The sequence below is a fragment of the Branchiostoma floridae genome, chromosome 4 (genome assembly GCF_000003815.2).
Source record: "Branchiostoma floridae strain S238N-H82 chromosome 4, Bfl_VNyyK, whole genome shotgun sequence".
NCBI lineage: Eukaryota > Metazoa > Chordata > Leptocardii > Amphioxiformes > Branchiostomatidae > Branchiostoma > Branchiostoma floridae.
The window spans coordinates 21401597-21423100 of NC_049982.1; the positions used below are offsets into that span (position 1 = coordinate 21401597).

The 21504-nt window shown below is 37.8% G+C and overlaps 1 protein-coding gene across 1 annotated transcript in view; it reads right to left on the reverse strand.

Annotated features, from left to right (window-relative positions):
• Positions 1 to 21504, reverse strand: part of LOC118413392 (serine/threonine-protein kinase 32A-like) — a 48683-nt gene that overhangs the window by 15501 nt on the left and 11678 nt on the right. Inside the window, exons 3-7 of the mRNA XM_035816754.1 lie at positions 16238 to 16293; positions 15136 to 15461; positions 14003 to 14040; positions 13519 to 13608; positions 4997 to 5100 (exon numbers count right to left, since the gene is read on the reverse strand). Coding sequence (XP_035672647.1) covers positions 4997 to 5100; positions 13519 to 13608; positions 14003 to 14040; positions 15136 to 15461; positions 16238 to 16293 — 614 coding nt within the window. The remainder of the gene's footprint in view (positions 1 to 4996; positions 5101 to 13518; positions 13609 to 14002; positions 14041 to 15135; positions 15462 to 16237; positions 16294 to 21504) is intronic.

Here is a 21504-nt window from a genome sequence, read left to right on the forward strand (position 1 = left end):
TGGATCATTTATTCTAGCAACTGGACGTAAAGAAACGCTGCATCAATATTCATACCACTAGGGATTGACAGTTGCTTTAATTAGATTCATCCGGTGACATTGGCCTTGACACTACAGCCTGCAAAGATTCAGGAAAAAAAAATCTGGAAATGGGTTCAACCGACGTAGCACTACAGTAGAAAACAATTTTGAACATAAAGAAAATTACTCTTTCAACAGAAACATTGCTGCCGTTGTTTTCCCTCGGTAGTATGATCGTTAAGGTTGCAGGTGAGCAAACGCTCCAAAGATTTGTTATAGGCTAACATACGATTCGTTCTATATATGAAAATGATTACAGAGATATCAAACATTTTCCCGATAAGGCCAACGTTACATAATTCCACAAAGGGGCCCGGTCGGGGACCTTTGGTGAACGAAAAGTACGATAGGAAAGACAGAAAAAAAAAAACGGACCAAAAAGGATTCAAAAGCATGCCTTGTGCATATTTATTGGCACAAACTTTTTTTGTTTCTTTAAACAGCCCGACCGGGCCCAGGTAGGAAATGTCACGAGTGGCGTACCATCACTGTTCCACTTAACTGTTCCTAGTCCGTTACAGGCTCAAATGCGTGTTTTTGGCCTTTCTGTTATCTGGTTATGACGTTCCAAACGGGAAAATGGCACGCGTCCGTTGCGTCGATACACTTCTGTTGATACGTTATAAAAATCGCGGTTCGGAAATCCCTCATTAACCATCAGTAAATGCATGACGTATCTGTGTTTAATCTTACAAATCTTTACGTAATTTTCAGAATGTAAGTTGGATCGACGTGGGAATTATTGGTCGATGCTACATATATGGTCCAGTCAGATATTCTATTCCTAAAATAGGCTAGCTACCTAGTAACATCAACATCTGGTCCGAATGAACTATACGGCATCTATATTCAGCTTCTTCTTTAAGTGACCGACAAAATTAAAATGCTGTGGCCTTAGCGGGTAGCTTGTCCACCGAGCAGTTTAATAGCGGTGAGCGTACATGTGACTTATTTCATTCTGTCTTATTACAGGCTAGTGATGATATAGCCGTTGTATACAGGATGCTTTTCCAATCACCTTTACCTCCCTTCCACACGTAGAAGTTGGATATCTCTTGCAAATGCAGTCGTTTTACTTGTTTGATGGGCGAAATATTCCGTATACTGGTTTACGCCACCCGACGTAACAGTGCACTGCATTTAGACCCGATAGCCGTCGCTTGTGGCTTTTAGGCCGACATGATATTGATATTTTGATGTGCCTTCGTTCGTGCGAAGCCAAGCCGAGAAAGGATATGCTGTGTCATTATTTCTTATTCACGGCGGTACATTTTATTTCTGTAACTTCTTTAATGTTTCAAAACTCGGGCTACACCAAAAGGTAAATGATAATGCACTTTTGTGCCCTTTGGTTATAAGAGAAATAGACCTCATCGGTCAAAGTAACGACACGTTAGCATCCCGAGTATTGTGGTCTGTCTACACAAGCGTTATCGCCGGTGCAATGAGACGAGTGGGAAAAGTGTTCGCCATGCATTCGGTACGTCGTAAGTTCGATCCCCGGCCGAATATGGTATGGCGTGTTAAATGGTCGTGCTAATTTCTCAGCTTAGCACTCAGCATTCGGGAAAGAGTATGAAATTTGAACACACACACCACAACCAGTGTCCTGGCCCCCTGCTGTAGTAATTGCAGTTGTTTGGCCCAGGGTTACTGCAAGAACATGGGCGCCGCCCTATGCACCATGGAGCGGGAAGGACTTTGACTTGACATGGCAATATAAGCGTTGTAATTCAATATGTATCACTTTTGCTATAAATTATATCTGAATTACTTTGATGCCTTACATCACTTCCGACTGCCTGTAACTAACAGAAAGCAACACTTTACCGATCCAGACATACAAAAGTTGCTAAGTTAGTATCACTATTGCAAAAAATTCTTCATATCAATCCTCTCTCACAATCTGTCCCCACAGGTGAACGCCGGCATGACAACCCCCAGGTTACAGGAAGAATCGACTGACAAGTACACCCCTTTGTCGCGATGGTTTGGGAACCAAATGAACATCACAGCAATATGAAAAAAGGGAAGAATCACACAACCATACAAAATGATATAACAGAAAGATATGAAATAAAAACCTTCAAACGAAACAAAACAATCCTCATACATACACGACATCATTACGCCGAATGGTCAAGCCAAAAATATGACTGACCCACTTTTCTCCCCTAACGATACATAATATCGGGTAATTTATTAAAAAATGTAATGTGCTGTATACTTGATGGTAAAACGAGTATCTAACACATGAATTCCTGGTTTCTAACATCGGTCACGTCATCGTATTATACGCCATACCCGAAGCAGACTAAAGGTCACACACAAAAACAAATTCCCTAGGGAATACCCGTAGAAAAATTCCTCGCATGCCTGCGGAATTCCTAGAATTCCTGTCAAACGGTCGCACACTATAAACATTAGGCTCGCCCCTGAGGCGTCGCCAAAAAATGGTAGAAAATGGTAAATAATGGTAGAATGCTGTTATCATTATTTAGAAACCATTAGAAGTATCCAATTCCACACCATGAATATTTCCAAAGTTTTACAGGACCAGGGAAATATTTATAAAGTTGAAACAGTGTTAAAAATATTCCTGAAGTATCAAATGTCCTAGACATATAATTATAAAACTTTAAAATCAATTCTAAACAATGGCAACAAACATTCGCATGGTGTCTTGGAATGGACTCTATAGAAAAGTTGTCAAATTTAACAACATTTTGTAGACACACCAAATGCGATATCCTCATTGTAATTCTCATAAACAACTGTATGTGGCATGGAAGGTTCTAATTCCGGTCCTAATTAATTAACAATGTTCTAGAACACCAGTAACTGTCAGTAATGCCTGACAGTGTGCTTTTTTGGACATTTTCATAAAGATGGCCGGTCTATCCAGACTCTGGGCTGCTGGCATGGCAGCAATAAAGTAGGAGAGTACCCCATTAATCTACCTGACACATCCATGTGTCTGATGGTCGGGATGCGGGGGAGTGGAAATGTGCGGTTTTGTTGGTGGTTGTTGGGTTAATGGGCTAACGTCGGCTCATTATCATTATCAGGAAAAGGCTGCATCTTTTGCTGGGCTCAAAATGGTCATTTCATTCCTGCTTCCTGCAAGAGTTGAATAATGGTAATGAGGTCTGTATTCTTTTAGTCCTCAAATTGCAAGTTTGTTTTGTGCATTCTCAAAAATGTTTCTGGAAATAGAATAACAGCCTTGTGCCTTGCATATCAATAATATACTGCAAATGGAAAGGTCTACACCAGCTGTGCACTGGACCAAATCATTTATAAAATATGTGATACCGGTACTCATAGATCTGGCAACTGTCACATTGGAATGAATATGATATATTTTAGGAGTTCTGTTTATGTGATACTAAGTATTATGTACAATATCATAGGCATGATTTCCTTCATTTTTGGTAATAAGAAGGAAGGAATTTTCAGCACGAAGGCAAAATCAAACCGTGGGATTAAGCGACAGGAACAGAGGGCTCTGGAGGATTTCCCTATGATTATACATTGTTTTCAGAACCAGACAGATGAAACTTTATACCAGCATGACTGTCCAGGTATGGCCCATTCTGGATAGAGCAAACAAACCAAATTCCATAGTGACTATATCATCAACTTTTGAGACAACGGTTAACTTTTAGCTTTCAAAGAAGACAAAACTTTTTTGCTGGTAAGTGTTAATATTTTATATGTAAGATCGACAACCTTTCCACTGTTGTCCAAGGTCAAAATCACTCAGCAGATATCATACATGCATGAACAGTATCCCTTCTGGGCATGTCTTCACACAAAAGCCAGAGAAAAGCCTAAATTGACCTTCACTTGGCTCTGTTCAGGATGAGGAACATCACGTTTCATAGATTGAACAATGTCAGTCATCACATTTTTGCCTACAGCATGATTCGCCCTAAATATTGATAAAGGCTGTTGTTCCAGAAGAGTTCCTTTACCCTCTGGGTATCCAGTACTGGTACAACACCATGAAAATCATTTCAGTACAGGTCCAAAAGACAACAGTGAGAACATCAAATGTGCCAGTAACTTTTAATTGTCAAATTAAGGTTACCTAAGTTTGCACTGGCAGTCACTCCATCCAGGTCTGTGTGATTTAGACCTATCTTAAGTCCCCACAATCAAGTCCCTGAATATGAAATCTCATCATCATTACTTTCTGCATTTTTTTCTCATCATGGTTTGGAACGTTTCCACTCAAGTGTGAATTTTTCCATTTCATTCAAGGACACGAGTAAAGTGGAATTTGTAAGGACGAGGAAAACCTTGGATGTGCCCCAGAATTTCCTTGAACTGGTAGTTAGATTCAGAGATTCAGCAATGTTTGTGACAGCATATCTATTTGAGAAAAATTGAGTTACAGTCAAACATGGCCTGCCAACCACCTCACCAGTTATAAGCCACATTAAAACAGAACTGTCAGATTTCACCACTTTTCTTGCAATATTGAAGAAGTATTCATGCCCTAAATAACAGCTAAAATTGATGATGATTGCTTCATACACAAGACAAAATCAGTGAAGCACACAAATTGAACCAGTGGTAGTTTTGACATAGAAAAACTATAAGTAATTTTTTGGTTGCTTTGGACAACCTAGTAGTACCCAAAGACTGCAGTGCATTGTTAGACAAACACATACAGCTCTCATTGTTGACCAATATTTTTTCTATACAAACGTATGAAGTTTATAAACTGTGGCCATCTCTCTGTAGGAATGTTTTTTGTGATGTTTCTTTTTTCCTGTAGACAGCCCATTTGTGTAGCGCAATCTCATTAAACCATTTGTCCTCAATCCATTAGTACTGAATTTGACAGCATATCAAAATCCAAAGTTTCACAACTGCATAATGAAGACTGTGTATTTAAGGGTCTTACCTTTCTCCTGAGCATCTCATATGCAACAACACCCAGTGACCACCAGTCGACACTGTAGCTGTATCCCCTGCACATCTCCAAAGCACACATATAGACTTCGGGAGCTGGCAGAGAGAGACAGCATAATGTAAACAAATTTTTTAGGTGTCTATTGTGAAACAATACTAGTACATTACAGATAGACTTGAATAAATTTCCAGTACAAGCATTTAGGGTTTCCAACATCTAAAATCTAAAACTCCATCATCACCTGCAACATTATAGGGGAAAACCTGACTGTATTTTTCATCTCATCCTCCATACCCTAGACCAACCATGACTCACCTTGAGTTCAAAGAATTTAGGATTCAAAATTGCAAATATTGATTTTGGTTGTCTCACTCTGTTATCTATGAAACAAGTGCAATTACATGTCAGTTGATGCTGGCCTGTCCTTGGTACTGAAAATGTTCTACCCACCATTCAAAAGATACAAATTGAATGTAGATTCATCTGAGAATACTTTCCTATCCTGGTGTCATTTTTCTTCATTCTTTCTCTGGCTACAATATTACTACAAAAACAGACACTGAGTTTACAACATCATGGCATTGTGACAGATGCACTATCAACCATTTGCAAACATCATTGCTTCTTGACTAACTCCAATTGCTCACACAGATATCTTGTGATTACATCCCTTCTCACAGAGCATAAAACAATTTGCATCAAGTTATTCTCAGGGAATCAAATATAAGATGCGCTTTACTCGTTAAGTGTCTTAGAGACAGATCTAACGGAAATTTACTCCAAAACCTGCTTAGGGGAGTACTTCATATCACTTTGAAGTTGGCCAGACAGATTTAATTTGTTCTCTCTTAGGCTTGGCTTTAGTAAACTGTTGTGATTAAGTTAGTATGAATCTAGAACCTGTGTTGCAATGATTACTCCCTAATCTAACTTCTGAAGTTTTCTCCCTAGCAACTGAAAATCCAATTTTGTTCCCTCCAGGTATACAATTAAAACTACAGTGGGGCAGAAGTGTCACTCATTTGAGATACAGTAAGCCAAAACTCCATAATTATTGGCAAAATGCCATTTCATAGATTAAATGAAAAGAAAATTAAAGGCATAGGAAATGGAATTGAATCCCAGCATAGTGACTCATAGGTGAAAAATGTTCATCCTGTGATGGGTTCTTAAACATGATAGAATACAATCTGTCCAAATTTTTGCAACCGAAATGTGATATTCTTCTTAAATTGCAATGCAATTTTCATGACTACATTTCATGGAGGTAATATTTTACCCCGCGTTTGTGTGTCTGTGTGTGTGTGTGTAAACAAGATAACTCAAGAACGGCTGGGTGAATTGGTTTCATACTTGGTGTGTTGGTAGTGTGTGATGAAAGTTGGAAATGATTAGATTTTGGAGCCCCTAGCGAGGGTTAGGGTTACGGTTAGGGTTAGGGCTCAGATCTCGACAACAAAGCACGCAATTTCAAAACCGTTTGCAGATTACTGCAGCGCAACTTCCGGTTTTGCTATCTCGGTGTTCTGAACATGCTATGGTCACGATTTTAAGGTGTAAGATAGCTCTTGTGCTCAGGAAGAACTGACACAAGTTTGGGCCCCCTAGCGACTAGTTTTGGGAAAGCAGGGGCATTTTTGTCAAAAACTTCTGACGAGGATAACTCAAGAAGGGAACAATGGATTTTCATGATTTTTGGGATGTAGGTACCTTAGACAATGTTGTACAAGATAAAATACTAATTATGCAAAATAGGCGTACATTTGCATAATTAATGAGAATATTCTATCATAGCAGTTTTTTCAATGTATCTCTTGTCCCGGACGTGATATGGTCATGACATTTGGGTGGTAGATAGCTTTTAGCGTCATGAAAAAGTGGGGCAAGTTTCAGTCCCCTAACATTTAATTGTGGAACTGCAGGGGCGTTTTTGTCAAGACACTCCAAATAGGGTAACTGCAGAAAGGAACGACGGATTGCCTGTATTTTAGGTATGCAGGTAGCTTGGGCAAAGATGTTTAAAATGATATGCATTTTATGCAAATGAGGACTTAATTTGCATAACTAATGAGGACATTGTAAAATTCCATTGTTTTGAATAACTGGGATTCAATATATTTAACACACGTAGATTATTAATAGGTGTAACATAAGCGGATACCAAATATGCAAATGTTGAACTGATTTGCATAATATATGCAACTAGAAAGGCCGATATTTGCTTAGGAGCAAATACAGCATATTGCAATCCATCTTCATCCTTGAAAAAATCCCCAAATTCAACAATTTGAAGTAATGTTTGCTCAAAGGGAAAATGAAGTACTGTGGGCACTTGTCCTAGACACCTTCATGCCGAATTTTAGGTCATTTGGTTTCAATACAAGGGCATAGAAGTCAAAAATATACATTTTTAGACAAAAATGACGGAAAACCCAAAAATAAATAATTTTTGAAGTGATCTATGAAGAAAGTTTCAATGGCGTCCTGTGAGCATATGTTCAATGCACCTCTGCACCAAATTTTAGGTCATTTGGTTTCTATACAAGGGCATAGGAGCAAAAAATATACATTTTTAGTCAAAAATGAACGAAAAACCCCCAAATAACTCATTTTTTAAGTGATCTATGAAGAAAGTGTTAATGGGATCCTGGGCTCATATGTCCAATGCATCTATGTACCAAATTGCAGGTCATTAGGCTTTCGTAGAAGGGTATAGGAGCCAAAAATATACATTTTTTGTCAAAAATGGCCGAAAAACCCAAAATAACTAATTTTTGAAGTGATCTCTGAAGAAAGTGTTGATGAAGCCCTGTGCTCATATATCCAATACACCTATATACCAAATTTCAGGTCACTTAGCCTTCATACAAGGGCACAGGAGCCAAAAATAGACATTTTTAGTAAAAAATGGCCAAAAAACCCCAAATAAATAATTTTTGAAGTGGCCTATGAAGAAAGTGTTGATGGGTTCCTGTGCTCATATGTCCAATGCACCTCTGTACCAAATTTCAGGTCATTAGGGTTTAATACCAGGGCACAGTGACCCAAAATATATATATTTTGTCTAAAAATGACCAAAAACCCTAAATATCATAATTTTCAAGGCCTCTATCAAAAAAGTGAAAAAAACGTCTGGGGGTATTTGCTATCCCTACCTTCATGCCAAATTTCAGCTCATTTGGCCCAAAAATGAAAAAGTAGAATCCATTTGAAGATTTGACAGGAGAAGGAGAAGAGACCAACAAAAAACAATATCTTGCAATCCCATACTATGTATGGATTGCAATATAAAAATGGCAAAATAGCTTAAACGATTAATGATAAGAATTTTTTAAATTTCAAATAAATCATACTAATAAGGGTCTTCTTTGTATATCATTCGCAATGCAATGAGGCAAAATTACTTGACAAAGGCATGATCTCAGGGAAATAATGTGATATGAGATCAGAGAGATTGATTTCTGCTGCAAAGCCGGCATTCCAGAAGTCACTAAGGTGAAATCCGACTCGAGCGCAAAGTGGTGCAGGTGGCATACGTCACCACGAATGACAGGAAGTTAACTTCTGGCTTCTGGCACCGGAGGTCGTGCAGCAGCTGGCGATGCACTCCAGGGGTCACTTAGGTGACCTTTTAGCCCAGATATACTGTTGTGGTGGCTGGAAACTGCTCTCTTGCTTTAAAAGCAGGCTTTTTGTCAGTTCTTGTTACCTCCATGAAATGTCATGGAGGTTATATTTTACCCTGCGGTTGTCTGTCTGTATGTGTGTCTGTCTGTGTGTAAACTGCAGAAAGGAACGACGGATTACCTGCATTTTAGGCATGCAGGTAGCTTAGGCAAAGATGTTAATAATGGTATACATGTTATGCAAATGAGGACTTAATTTGCATAATTAATGAGGAAATTGTATAGTTCCATTGTTTTCAATAACTAGACCTCAATACATGTAACACATGTTAATTATGAAAGGTGGAATATAATCAGATACCAAATATGGTAATGAGGAACTTATTTGCATAATTTATGTAAAAATTGCAAAACCACTTTATGATTAATAATGGGAATTTTATAAGTGTGATATGTGTATGTTAGTCAATGATTAACAACACCATGCCATAATGATGTTAACGTGTTAGTCAATTGCATGAAATTTACGAAAACTTTAAATTTTCATGGAGGTATGAGGTCGCCGAACTCTAGTTTATTATACTTCTGTTGGTTTATACTTTGTTCATACTTTGTGCACAAACTTTGCTTCCACGTACTAGATGAGAACAACATAAGTAGATGTAGGTACTGTAGAGCACTGGCGGATCCTGGAGTTGATTACAAGTCCTAATGGAGGATTGAAATTGGAAATCAATTTTTTCAGGTATGTAATATAAGAGCTTGGATAAGGAAAAGACTAGGCCTTTTGATTTCCCAATGGGAAAACCAATCACATTTCCATCTACATGTGTATGTAACTTAGGGTGGTACCCCCTTATAAGGGGGTCCTGTGGTAAAGCTTGTTGACACAGAATCTAAAGGTTCTGGGTCATATCCTTGGGAAAGGCAATTAACACCTGCATGTATTTCCTTACTCAAGGTGAAAAAATGTAGCTTTGCCTGGGGACATCATCCTCTTGGATAGGACACAAAACCACTGAGGGGGAAGCCACACCTAAACACATTAAGGATCTCACATCACTTGTTATAAAGATTAAAGGTCCATTCAGGACAGGTGTAAATTGATCAAAATATCCAGTCCAGTTTTACATAGTTTGTATCTATGGCACAAAACTGGACTAGTGTGTTATGCTTTAAGGTGGTTTACCAGTTATGCAAAACCAACCAACCAACCAGCAAACAAATTCAAAGACTACTGCAAAGTTTAATAGTACATGCTACACTGATTTTAAATTTGCATAATGCTGACAATAGGCTATTGATTCCCCTCTAGTGGACTTGAAGCAAGATTAACATTGTCACAGGAAAAAAAATAGAACAAGACAGTGTTTGACTGGGGGTTTACCTTTAAACTTCAAAGTTCTTTTTCAGCATTTTTTTATTGGCAAACAACACTTATTAAGCTTAAATTAAAGGTTCTTACTAAGATATCCAAACCCTGTCAAGCAAGACACATAAAGCAACTGGAAATACCTCTGGCATACATGTGAAGCTATTAATGAACCCCACAGACACTACAGTGTGCTAGTGTGCCTCCCAACGACATACTCAAGAGATCTTTATCAGCAAAGCAAATCAATCTCTAGTATCCTGCAGGTCCAAGCAGCGCCTAATGAAGGGAGTACTGCACTTAAGATCTCCCTTCAACTAATTATCATGGAAGATCTATCCTGTGGGAAAAGAGTCCTTCAATGCGAATTCATTCCCACTTGGAACTCTACCACTGCTTTCAACGACCTACATGACTGCTAGCTATATACTGTATTAGATTATAATAAGACCATAAAATCTCGAAAATATCTCATGATGATTATGTGCTTGTTGTGATGAAGGAAATGCATTTTGCTCCAAACCAGCACTTTTCCAAGCTCTGCCAATACTGCCAAAACAAGTTGAATCTACATTGGGTCATGTATCTGATTTTTAGACTTTGAAACCTGACCGTGTTGACTTGATTTTGGGTCTGATATCGGTATACTGTACCATAGAATCAATCATTGACCTCTTCATTTATCGTTACATGTACAGCACCAACAATCTAATAGTGGAAATGAAATAAAAATCTTTAAAAAAGGACACCGAAGACCAAAAAGTCCAAAAGGTTCTTGCAAATGATTAAGATTTGAAATTCAAAGTTAAGTAGTCTTCTGCAAGCCATGAAAACTTGAAAGAGACCAGGATGAATATCATGGAATGCCACCAGTATGACATTCATACCTTCCAATAGGTCATGTGAAAAATTCATTAACATTTACATTGTGAGGGGAGCAAAAAAATTTACATTGCATTGGTTGACACCTAACTTAAGGTGTCCCTTTCTTAATATCACATATTGCCTGGGGGATAATTTCCTGACTGCAATATTTTTTAGAGCAAACATTAATGCCACAGCAGGGCAGACAAAATACCATGTCAAGGGGGTGAACTACCCTCAAGGGACTACTCTGTGGAAAAAGGGCAAAGCTTTTAGTGGCTCTCATGGAAAATGGAAGGGTTTTTAAGGAGTTCATGAGAAACATGATGCATGTAGGATCTTACCACGGCAATATTATGAAATATGAAGATTACAGTAATTGTAACAGTAAGCATTCTTATTTGACTGAAAATGACATCTATAGCCAGGCTTACAATATATCATTGTTGCCTTGTGGAATTGACTCTGACAAACGATACAGTACCTACTGCATAATGCTGCCTTTCAAACTTGGCAGACAATAGCTTGGTAGCATCAATGGATAATGGGAGGGAGGGAGCTTGTATCAATGGAACACATTATAAATGGGGCTCTGTAATAATTTGCAAACTTATTTTAAGTTACTGTTCCGAATTACTTTTGACCGGATGACGAAATACTTTTTGTAGTCTCTAAAAATAAGACACAAATTATCAGTTTTCTCAATAGTTCAGGCTCCATATTTTTTGGGCTATCACTAATTAAAAGTAATGTTTGATCTTTTGTATTTCAAAAAAAGAACATTCTTCATAGCGTTTTTTGGTCATGCAGATTTGGTCTTCCAACCAATACTTCCTGGTATTAGAGCGTGATATTTATTTATTTATTTATAACGCCTTATCACCTGATTACCCAAATCATGCGTTCTATGTGTTTTGGGTGTTTCCATACCACCATAGATTGCGGAAAACACATCCACTCAATTTTTTTCCATTTTCTTTTACAATATTGATGACCTTTATTGCCATGTCAGTCATTGACCTAGAAAAATTCGCAAGTCAATCTTATAGGACACGGCCTATGTAGCTTTGTCAACTACTTGTTATTATGAATATAAATCAAGTACATGTTCATGGATAAGAAAAAGCTAAGTGCCAGCACAAGAGAATGGTATGAAAAGACACATTTACTCATTACCGTTCACACCTGAGACATGATGCCATGATATTTGCAAATGTATTGAGGACAGTACTTCAACAGCCTCAGTACAGCCTCGTTACAGACAAGCATGCTTTCTGTGGAAAATCTTTTGAGGTAATAGTACTACATCATAGTACATGTATTCATAATTGGCTGTTTTGTTGCAGTGAGAGACAGCTTGAAGTCATAGTAGCTGCATGTAATATTAGGTAATACAGTTTGTATAGCAATAAAAAGGCAACAACGAAACAGACCCTAGTCAAAATAACTGAAAGAAAAGGATATTTGAGTTTACCCAACCCTCCAATATCATGACACATTGATATGCCATGCTATGTCATAAACAATATAACTGTAGTGTCTGTAAAAACTGCTCAACTGGCAAACCAATGTTGCAGTCTTTTACGAAACAGGCGTAAGATCTTTTTTAAAGACACAGAATACATGTATTTGAATAAGATTATTAAGTTCTTGAAGAAAACAATGTCTACATGTGTATGTGCTTGATGGAATACTGTTCCTCCATGGTGCGACTTTAACATTTAGCATTCTACAGGGTGAGGTATGGATCGCATGAAGAAATTGGTGATGAGAAGTTAAGTCCATTTGTTGGGCGTGATCAGACCCAGCTCTAAGTGTTAAATGTTACAGTCGCCTCAGGCTATTAGCTCAAAGCCCACTCATCCAATGTGGTTGGATGAGTCCAAGTGTACGAGGCAAGGCCATTAATATTGATCCCTCCATCTCTAATGAGGCAGAACATTGCATGTGAAAAATTGATGGAGCATTTGAAAGAGAGTAAATCTTTTAACAAAAATGAACTGCAAACAATTTTCAATTTGACAGTCCATTACTTTGTAAGGTATAGTGTATAACAGAGAGGAGGGAAAATCAGAGGCGATTGTTGAGTTATGTCTGATGCAGTCCATGTTGAAACATTCATCACCAGTCCATCCAAGTGAAAGGGGAGGAATCTCTAGTGACATCCTTTCTGAGGGGTCTTTAATTGGAAAGGGAGGGTGTAAGTCAACCCAATCAGGCAATCCTCAAACTGCAGGCAACTCATCTATGCCTTGTGCACAAGCATGACCAATCTGATCAAACATTTAATGCCAGTCTTGTTGCGCCCATGAAATCCTAAGACCGTGAAAGACAATTTCCCACAAACAGAGGAGGCAATGATAAACCTGCGTCATTGTCTCTGTAACTTTAAAGACGAAGTACAATCACGGCTCTAGTGCATGTAGTCTATCATACAAGGTGGAGACACAATTCATGATCCATGAAAAGTTGTACCTCAAGTTTACAATGAAAATTGACCAAAAGATTGTTGAAGAAGAATTTTAAACTGAACCATAATACAAAATTTTGAAGGGGCGTCCATCAGAGTCCGAAAGTCTAACTAAAACGAGGGCTACACCCATTTATTACAATGAGGACTATGATACAACAAGAAGTTATTTTTTCCTTACCCATATAAGGCTTGGTTCCTGATAGTGATGTTGCAAGTTCATTTTCCCGTAACACTGTAGCAACATTGAAGTCTGTCAGATGAGCATGGCCTGAAATAGAAGTACCAAAAATTGTTAGATAAGACAACTATCAACATTTTCAGTCTCCCTTCTATTTTCTATTTTATTCCTCTTTGGCCTCCTGATTAGAATGTCACTACTCTTTGTTCTCACTTTCAAATACTCAAATAAGCATTAAATGTCAATGGGCCCTGAATGTTCTCCCAAACATTACAATTAAGCAGACATTGTCATGTTATTCAAATTGCAATCAATATACTCATTTGCTTGACAGGTACAAAAAAATCAGGCTTTTCTATTGCTTATTGCTAGAGGTTTTATGCAATTTTCTTTGCCATCTATGTGGGCTTTCATAGCTACAGCCTTTATACCAAGTGTAAAATGCAAAGACCACACATGATGACATTAGATCTATAGTTCTTACCTTGCTCATCCAGCAGTATGTTGTCAGGCTTGAGATCCCTGGTGGTGGCAGAAGGCAAAACACACAGCAGTACATTATTCAGCACCACGGACAGCACATTACTCAATACTTATAATTACAGTTGTTAAATCAGGGTCTTCACTAGCCTTAGATCTTATATACCACATAAACAAACTAGGGGTCAGAACCGATACAGAAAGTTCAGGTACAGGTCTGGCTCAGGTACAGGTCTGCAACTGATTATCTAAAAAAAACTTGGTCCCGACTGCTATAGGCACATAGTCTACTGATTTTTTCAGTTAATAATATGTTTTTTTTACCCGTCCCAAAAGAAAATAAATGTATTTGTACCGGTGCACTATACTGGCACCCAGCCCTACAGCAAATTAAACCCATGATCACCTCTTGGTATGATTTGATTGTTTTGATAGTAGCTATCAACAGAATTATGTCAAATGACTGGATAACAGACACCAGGGAAATTTCTGTGTTATCTTGACCAGCCAATCATAATAATGTGATAATTGATTAGTATGATCCTCATATTTTCCTGACCTAGCCAGTAAGCTGAAAATACCAGATGTACCAGATACACAGATCAAAATACTTGCCACTTGTTCATGATATTGCTTTAAACCCTACATGCATGTCATGCCCTAGCATGCAAGGGAGGTGACCCTGATGTTATTGATATCCTACAGAGAACAGATCCAGTCAATAATTTCCAAGCAACCTCCGTTATCTAAGGTCTGATCTCCTTTTGGAGCACCTAAATGAAATCAAGAAACTATCACAGCCTCTGCAATACCAAACATGGCTACAGACTGAATTGATGGCAATATCCCAAAGTCAATTTGATTGCCATTTACAATGAGGATTCATCCCTTAGACGTATTGTTACTGTGTCTTCGTTACTGCGTTATTTACAGCAGCTAATGACAGACAATGCTTCTTTGTCATTTTTCTGATGATCTGTCTGAAAATAGCAAATCTTTAAAGCGAACTTTGAAAAAACAGAAAGATCGGATACTGGACAAGTACACTATTCCTCCAAGACCAAATGTGCAATCCATGTAATTTGTAATCCTGTCAGAGTTGTTATCTAAAACTACACAAAAAGAGAATGACTTTACCTGTGGAGTATATTTTTACTCTGTAAGTAGTCCAGTGCTAACACCAGCTCACAGATGTAGAATTTGACTATGTCCTCTGTGAAGTTCACATCCTGGCCCATGTGGTATCTAAGGTCCCCACCTAGCAACAAGTCCACCACAATGAACATGTCTTCCTCATCCTGGAAACTGAACCACAGGTTGACCAAGAAGGGGTGCTCCAGTTTCTGGAGAATTTCCAGTTCTCTCAAGACGTGGTGGCTCGCATCCTTCTCCAGACAGGCAGCCTTGCTCATGTACTTCATAGCATACATCTGTTTGTTGTCCTTCTTCCTTACAATACAGACCTGAAAAAAAGATGAAGAAACTATTCAACATTCAATAGATAAAAGGAGCATTGAAAATTCTGCATAATAAGCTTGTTCATTAATTGAATTACTTATGCACAGTGATATTGTGTATAATAAGGCTTCTAACTTGTAAATACCGGTAGGTCTTGTGTCCACATGTATTTTGTTTATGTATCAGGGGCCTTCAACTTTGACATATTACCTACGACACATCTAACTGCACATGCGCAGTTCAATCCATGGACAGGTTGTAAGAATGATGTGTTGTCATTACATTTGCTTCGTAAACCAGCAATTTAAAAAAAATCTCAATTGGAAATGTCTTTGATATGCCAGGTGGCACAGTGTATTATGCGGTATTCTTGGTTAAAGAAAATATACAAGCCACACCGAGGCTGTATTGTACCATATTTGCCAGGCAGCACAGTGTATTATGCTGTGTCCTTGGTTGAATATACAAGCCACACTGAGGCTGTATTACACCATTCAACCATATATGCCATGGGTGGCACAGTGTGTTATCCGTTGTCCTTGATTAAATATACGAGCCAAACCAACGCTGTATCACACCATACTAAAAGGTCATGCTTCACCTCAAGTGAGGATATATTGACCAGTTCTACATACCGGTAACGTCTATTTCATATGGAAGTTGTAAGCTGTATCTCACATAAGACTGTGTAAGATTTCTCCAGTATGCAGATATCAAAAACTTATTTCATATCATATCTGTAATTTTGGATTTGGGCACATTAGGCAATGATTAATCTCACCTTTCCAAAACTTCCCTTTCCAATGGACCGGAGTATCTGGAAGTGGTCAAAGTTGACTGCAAAGAGAACAGAAAATGAAAAAAAAGCTCAGTTATATTGAGAGCATATGATGCACAGTTACATGGTTTCAATACATTGCACTTGCTGTTTAGAAACTGTCTCCTGCTATTTTATATCTGTTTGAGTCATCTATAACATATTATATTAGATACATGTACATTTTGTAAGTAGTCGCTCCTTTGCAAGTGCTGATTTTGCAGTGAACTTCATGTTTCATCTTTCCACATTTTATCTTGGCAAAGAATTGATACACATGCACATGCACCAAGTCTGAAGGTCAATATTTTTCTAACACGAATCCCTTTCAATTTGTTTTCTACTATAAAAATTACTATGATTTGGCCCAGTATCCTGCCTTTCAGTGCATCCATGCACCCTTTGAGGAGTAGTACACTAAATTGCAGGCAAAATTCTAGATCTGGCAACCATGCAATCTTGCAGGTGGCTGAATATAAGGATGTAGCACCCTGCTCCAGAAGGATACATCAAAATGACTCCAAATGTCTGTGAAAATAACAAGTGTTAAGGCTGTATTTTTGACAGCTATGTGAAGTGCATACATGCCATGAATACAGATTCAGTACTATTGATGTCTTCTGACAAGAAACACATCCCTACTGATTTGAAGCAGAATAAAAGGGATTTCCAAGAAACTACACAATGAAATACTATTGCCAAAAATTTCTCATTAGACTGACTGTATCGCTGAGCTTCAGGGCTTCACCGTTGCCATGGCAACCATGGCACAAGAAGATAAGGAAGAGATTATATCTGACTGTTGGAAATTGAAGTTAGAAAGCCAGGCAGGCAGGAGTGTCAATGCAATATTGATATGATTCTCCAACATGCAGGGAAGGGGCTTAAGGAATATATTGAATGGTAAAGGGATGTTGAGATTTCTTTCATCATAGATACGAACCTCCCAAGAAGAATTACAGAGGGTGGGCAAACTGCTTTATAGTTGTCCACAGCTTGTGTCTTTATTTTGCTTCTACATGCTTCTCTTTCCGTTAACATAGCTGTCATAGCCTGTAATTTTTTTCTTAAAATCAACAGTTTTTGCTGGTTTAATTCTTACACATATATATTACATATATACTGTACACATATACATTACTGCATAATATGATCTTTATGCAACATTTCTTGCTAATTTGTTTGTAGCTCTGGCAATTATTAAAATTTCTGGGTACATCAGGTCAGAATTTTTAATATAGTCAAAGGTAAGCATATTCTGTTTGTGTGCTGGGAACAATTTTCCCAACTGGCAATTGTCATGTGCCACAGCTGCACACTAGTGTCTGCTGGTCTGTCTTTGGCAGAATATTATATAGCAACTTGAAGGCTTAAGTTAGAAGAGAATGCAGAGATGCACTGTTGGCTAAAGTTAGAATCCTTTCGATCCATAACTTTCAGTGCATCTCCATTTTGTATAATCAATAATATTCCTTGCACCATGAAGTAGTACAAGCACTGCAACAGGGGGCTAGTCTAATCGTAATTAAAGTTACAAAAGAAAAAAGAAATGTTATTTTCCATAAAGGATTGGAATCTTATTTTAATACAATACATAGTGCATACATTCAAGTTCTAGATGGCTACACCATATGCACACAATGAAGCCATATTGATATTCATCATATACATGTATCTATAGTGATGCCGTCAAAGAACTTGAATGCTTCCAGAAGGGAGATTATGGCAGGATCCTGCCATGAAATCACTTGAACCTGTTACTAATGGAACATTTCCCTGGATGGTCATAAAATCTTAACAGTAAATGTTAGGTCCTCTCCGATCAACCCCAGTAGTAACATCATGTGACTAAGCAAAAGTGCAGAAAAGCCTAAAACGACCATATCAATCACCAAAAACAACCAAAGCACTCTTTGATTGTCACTCGAGATGACCAATTTCCAGACCTCACATATCAGTCAACATCCAAAAAATAGCCTTGAGCCAAGTTGAGGTCTTTATTTGATTTACTGTTGGTGACAAAGCTGTTGCTGTCTGGGTTTGCTGGTAATTGCCAAGGCATAACTGATGGATGAAAGGGAGGCTTCGTTTGTCAGCTTGCCAATAAAAGCGTAGCGATCTGTCTCCTGTTGTGGTAATGCTGATAAATCAGAATTCAGCTGTTGCTGACGGTGGGTATTTCTGCCTGTTGGTTATACAACTGGGCTCTGAAAGCCACTCCTGGACTCACAAAGGATGCACAACTGAGAGAGTCGTGGGTTTCATGGAATACATCTTGGATGAACCTCTTTGGGAGGCTCCATGTTTTAAATTTGGAATATTTTCTAAATGCAGATTTCAAACATTATCTCTTTTGAATAATTAACATATCATTCTCAGACTGCTCTTTCCGTCAACAGTGATCAAAATATTCAACTTTTAAAAATATCTGACCAAACAATGTTTGTATAAAATAAAAATTTCTTGCCAGATGTTACAAATCTAAAATAACTATGATTCACAACATTTAAACCACGAGACTGACAACAGGTGTAATATTGAAACAACAGGGCTCAAAATACGTTTTTCTGCATACCTACACTGGTGCAGGTAACATTGAAAATTACCTGCAACTGACAAATTTTACCTGCACCACTCTATCTGAATTTAGAAAGTATTGGATCATACTAAGATTGTTCAGGTTATCAGGAACCATATTTCTAACAGTCAATGCAGCTAGTAAAAATCCATATATAGCTACATTATAGGACATTTATGTATAAAACCCAGTATATGGACCAGTGCAGGTTAGGTGCATGTAGACACGAGAAATAAGTGCATAGATCCAAGTTTACCTGCACTAACCTGCATATGAAGGTGGTATTTCAAGCCCTGAACAAAATGCAAGTAACAATAAAGTTTCGACGGACCATATCGTTTTTACTGGCCTGTTCTTTTTTTTAATTCTTCATCAGCCAATCAGGGCATAGAACTGCCAATGACATCAGCAAACATGTGGTATATCATATATGACATATTTGCCTACGATTCTGATTGTGGTTTGCGAAGTGAATCTGTCCTTTTTATTCACTTTGCCATGCCTGCCTTAATTTTTACATGGTATAAGATAGGTTATAATATGTTTATATTGGTAAATATTCAAAGTTTGAAATGGAAATCAACTGTTGTGCCAGGCTGCAAGTGACCATGGTGCCCTCTACAATTTCCATGCCCATTGTGCCTGCGATGTTACTGTGATGTAGGCTAAAACATTACATATAGAAATCGCCATCACATAATACAGACAAAGGTGCCTCAATCAATAACGTTATTATGTTACAGTCTATGAAGCTGAAGGACAGGTTTGCGTCCCATATAAACAACTTTTCAAAATCTTTTTTTTTTTTTACATCTATCTCATATATCCAACAGTTTCATCTTGTGAACAGGGCATCATATGTTTGACACTTGCCTTTTTGAATTTTTTTTGACTATTTTTAATTTTTTGCCCTTTTCATTTTTTAAATGGTATTAATAGTACTGTGCGCCACTAGCTTGACAAAGGGCAGGTTACTGGGATGGAAACTATGCATGCTACATGTATATTCAGCTGTTATTCCTGTCAGCAATATAAGAGACAGACAAATCAATACTGGCAATTAGACAGAGTTGGCAGTAATTCTAATTACTCAACCAACGCAGCCACCTGACTGTGCAGCAAATTGGGGATATAACAATTATCTTTTATACTGCCAAGTTTCCAGGGTCAACATGTAGAGTGCACCAGAATGATGATGCAACATTAGATAAAATTGCTGTCTTCTTTTTTCTTAACTCATCCATTGTATAAGAGAATCTGGTATAACATGTAGTTTCCATGGCATCTATGGCAATATGAAAGAATAATATCTACCAAATGACACGGAAGGGAACTAACTAGTCTAACATACGTAGGTTCCAGCAAACAGGCAAACCAGCTTCTAATTGCAAAGCACCAAATCACAAAACAAGACATGGATCACAGTGCCAGCAGAATGTAAGAGGGCAACATGCTCATTAGGCCCCATTCCACCAGACGGAGGCTCATCGACTGCACTCATACACACTCCGTCAAGTTCCCTCCAAGTCTCTCCTTGACTAGTGTCAGAACACACAATCATAAAAATTGTTAACTATTTTTTACATTTGTTGATTGATTGTTCTATCATCAAACATTTCAATTAGGTCCCAGCCCTTGGTGGCATTATTACTAGTTCTATAGTTTGATATTACTAGAAGATTCTTACAATTTCACCATGTATAATGTTACATTGCTAGCTTTGGGTGAAGGTGACAAATACTGCTTCAGCCTGATTGTATGTGAGTCGGACAAGCCAGATATGATTTCAATATAAAGTCATCTAGAAAAAAAATTGACTTAAATCATTAAAATGGTATTCTCTGAAAATGTGAGTTGACTACACTTGGGTAGATATTGTCCTAAGCTAGATGAAGGTGGGTTTAAATCAGTCTGTGTAATGCAAACTCCGCTATCCGGAGCTAGCCTCCTTCCAATGTAGGACAGGCCTAAGAAGCGCGATTAAATCAGGTTAGATTTAAATTTGGTCAGACGTCTAATACATGGCAGTCACACCATGCACGTTGCCATAAATATGCAGATAGTACAGGGGATGTGCAGTGGGAATACATTTTGTAGTATTTAGCACGAATCCCTTTAACTGTAATTAATCATCTGACATTATTTTTGTCAGGCTGGCAGAAACTGAAAGCCCATAATAAGTAAAGGTAAGTAGTGAGTTGGATTTTAGTACTACAGAGGGGACAAATATACAACACTTTTGTGCAAAAAAGTTTGGCAGAGGGCCTAGTAAGCAGTACTGAGAGAAGTAAAATAAGAGGATTTCTATGTATCATATTTTATAATCATGGCATTTCATCAAAGGATAACTTCCTACTTAATTATAAAATAATACACAATAACAAAACAAGAATAGTGTGAAAAATCATTAGTAACAAAAAACATTATGCATTTACATGCTGAGGCTCTTACTGTTTAACTTGCCATTATGTCTTTTTCAACATGTCACATAACTACTTTGGTTTCAACATGGCAAAAAATAAATAACTGTGTGTAACATATAGCTCTAAAATTGTTCATTATGTAAATGGATCTTGATATTGCTACAAGAAAGTAAAATGCAGTTAAGTCTAAAGAACTAGGCCAAGAAACTTTGCTAGCAATGTAATTCTTG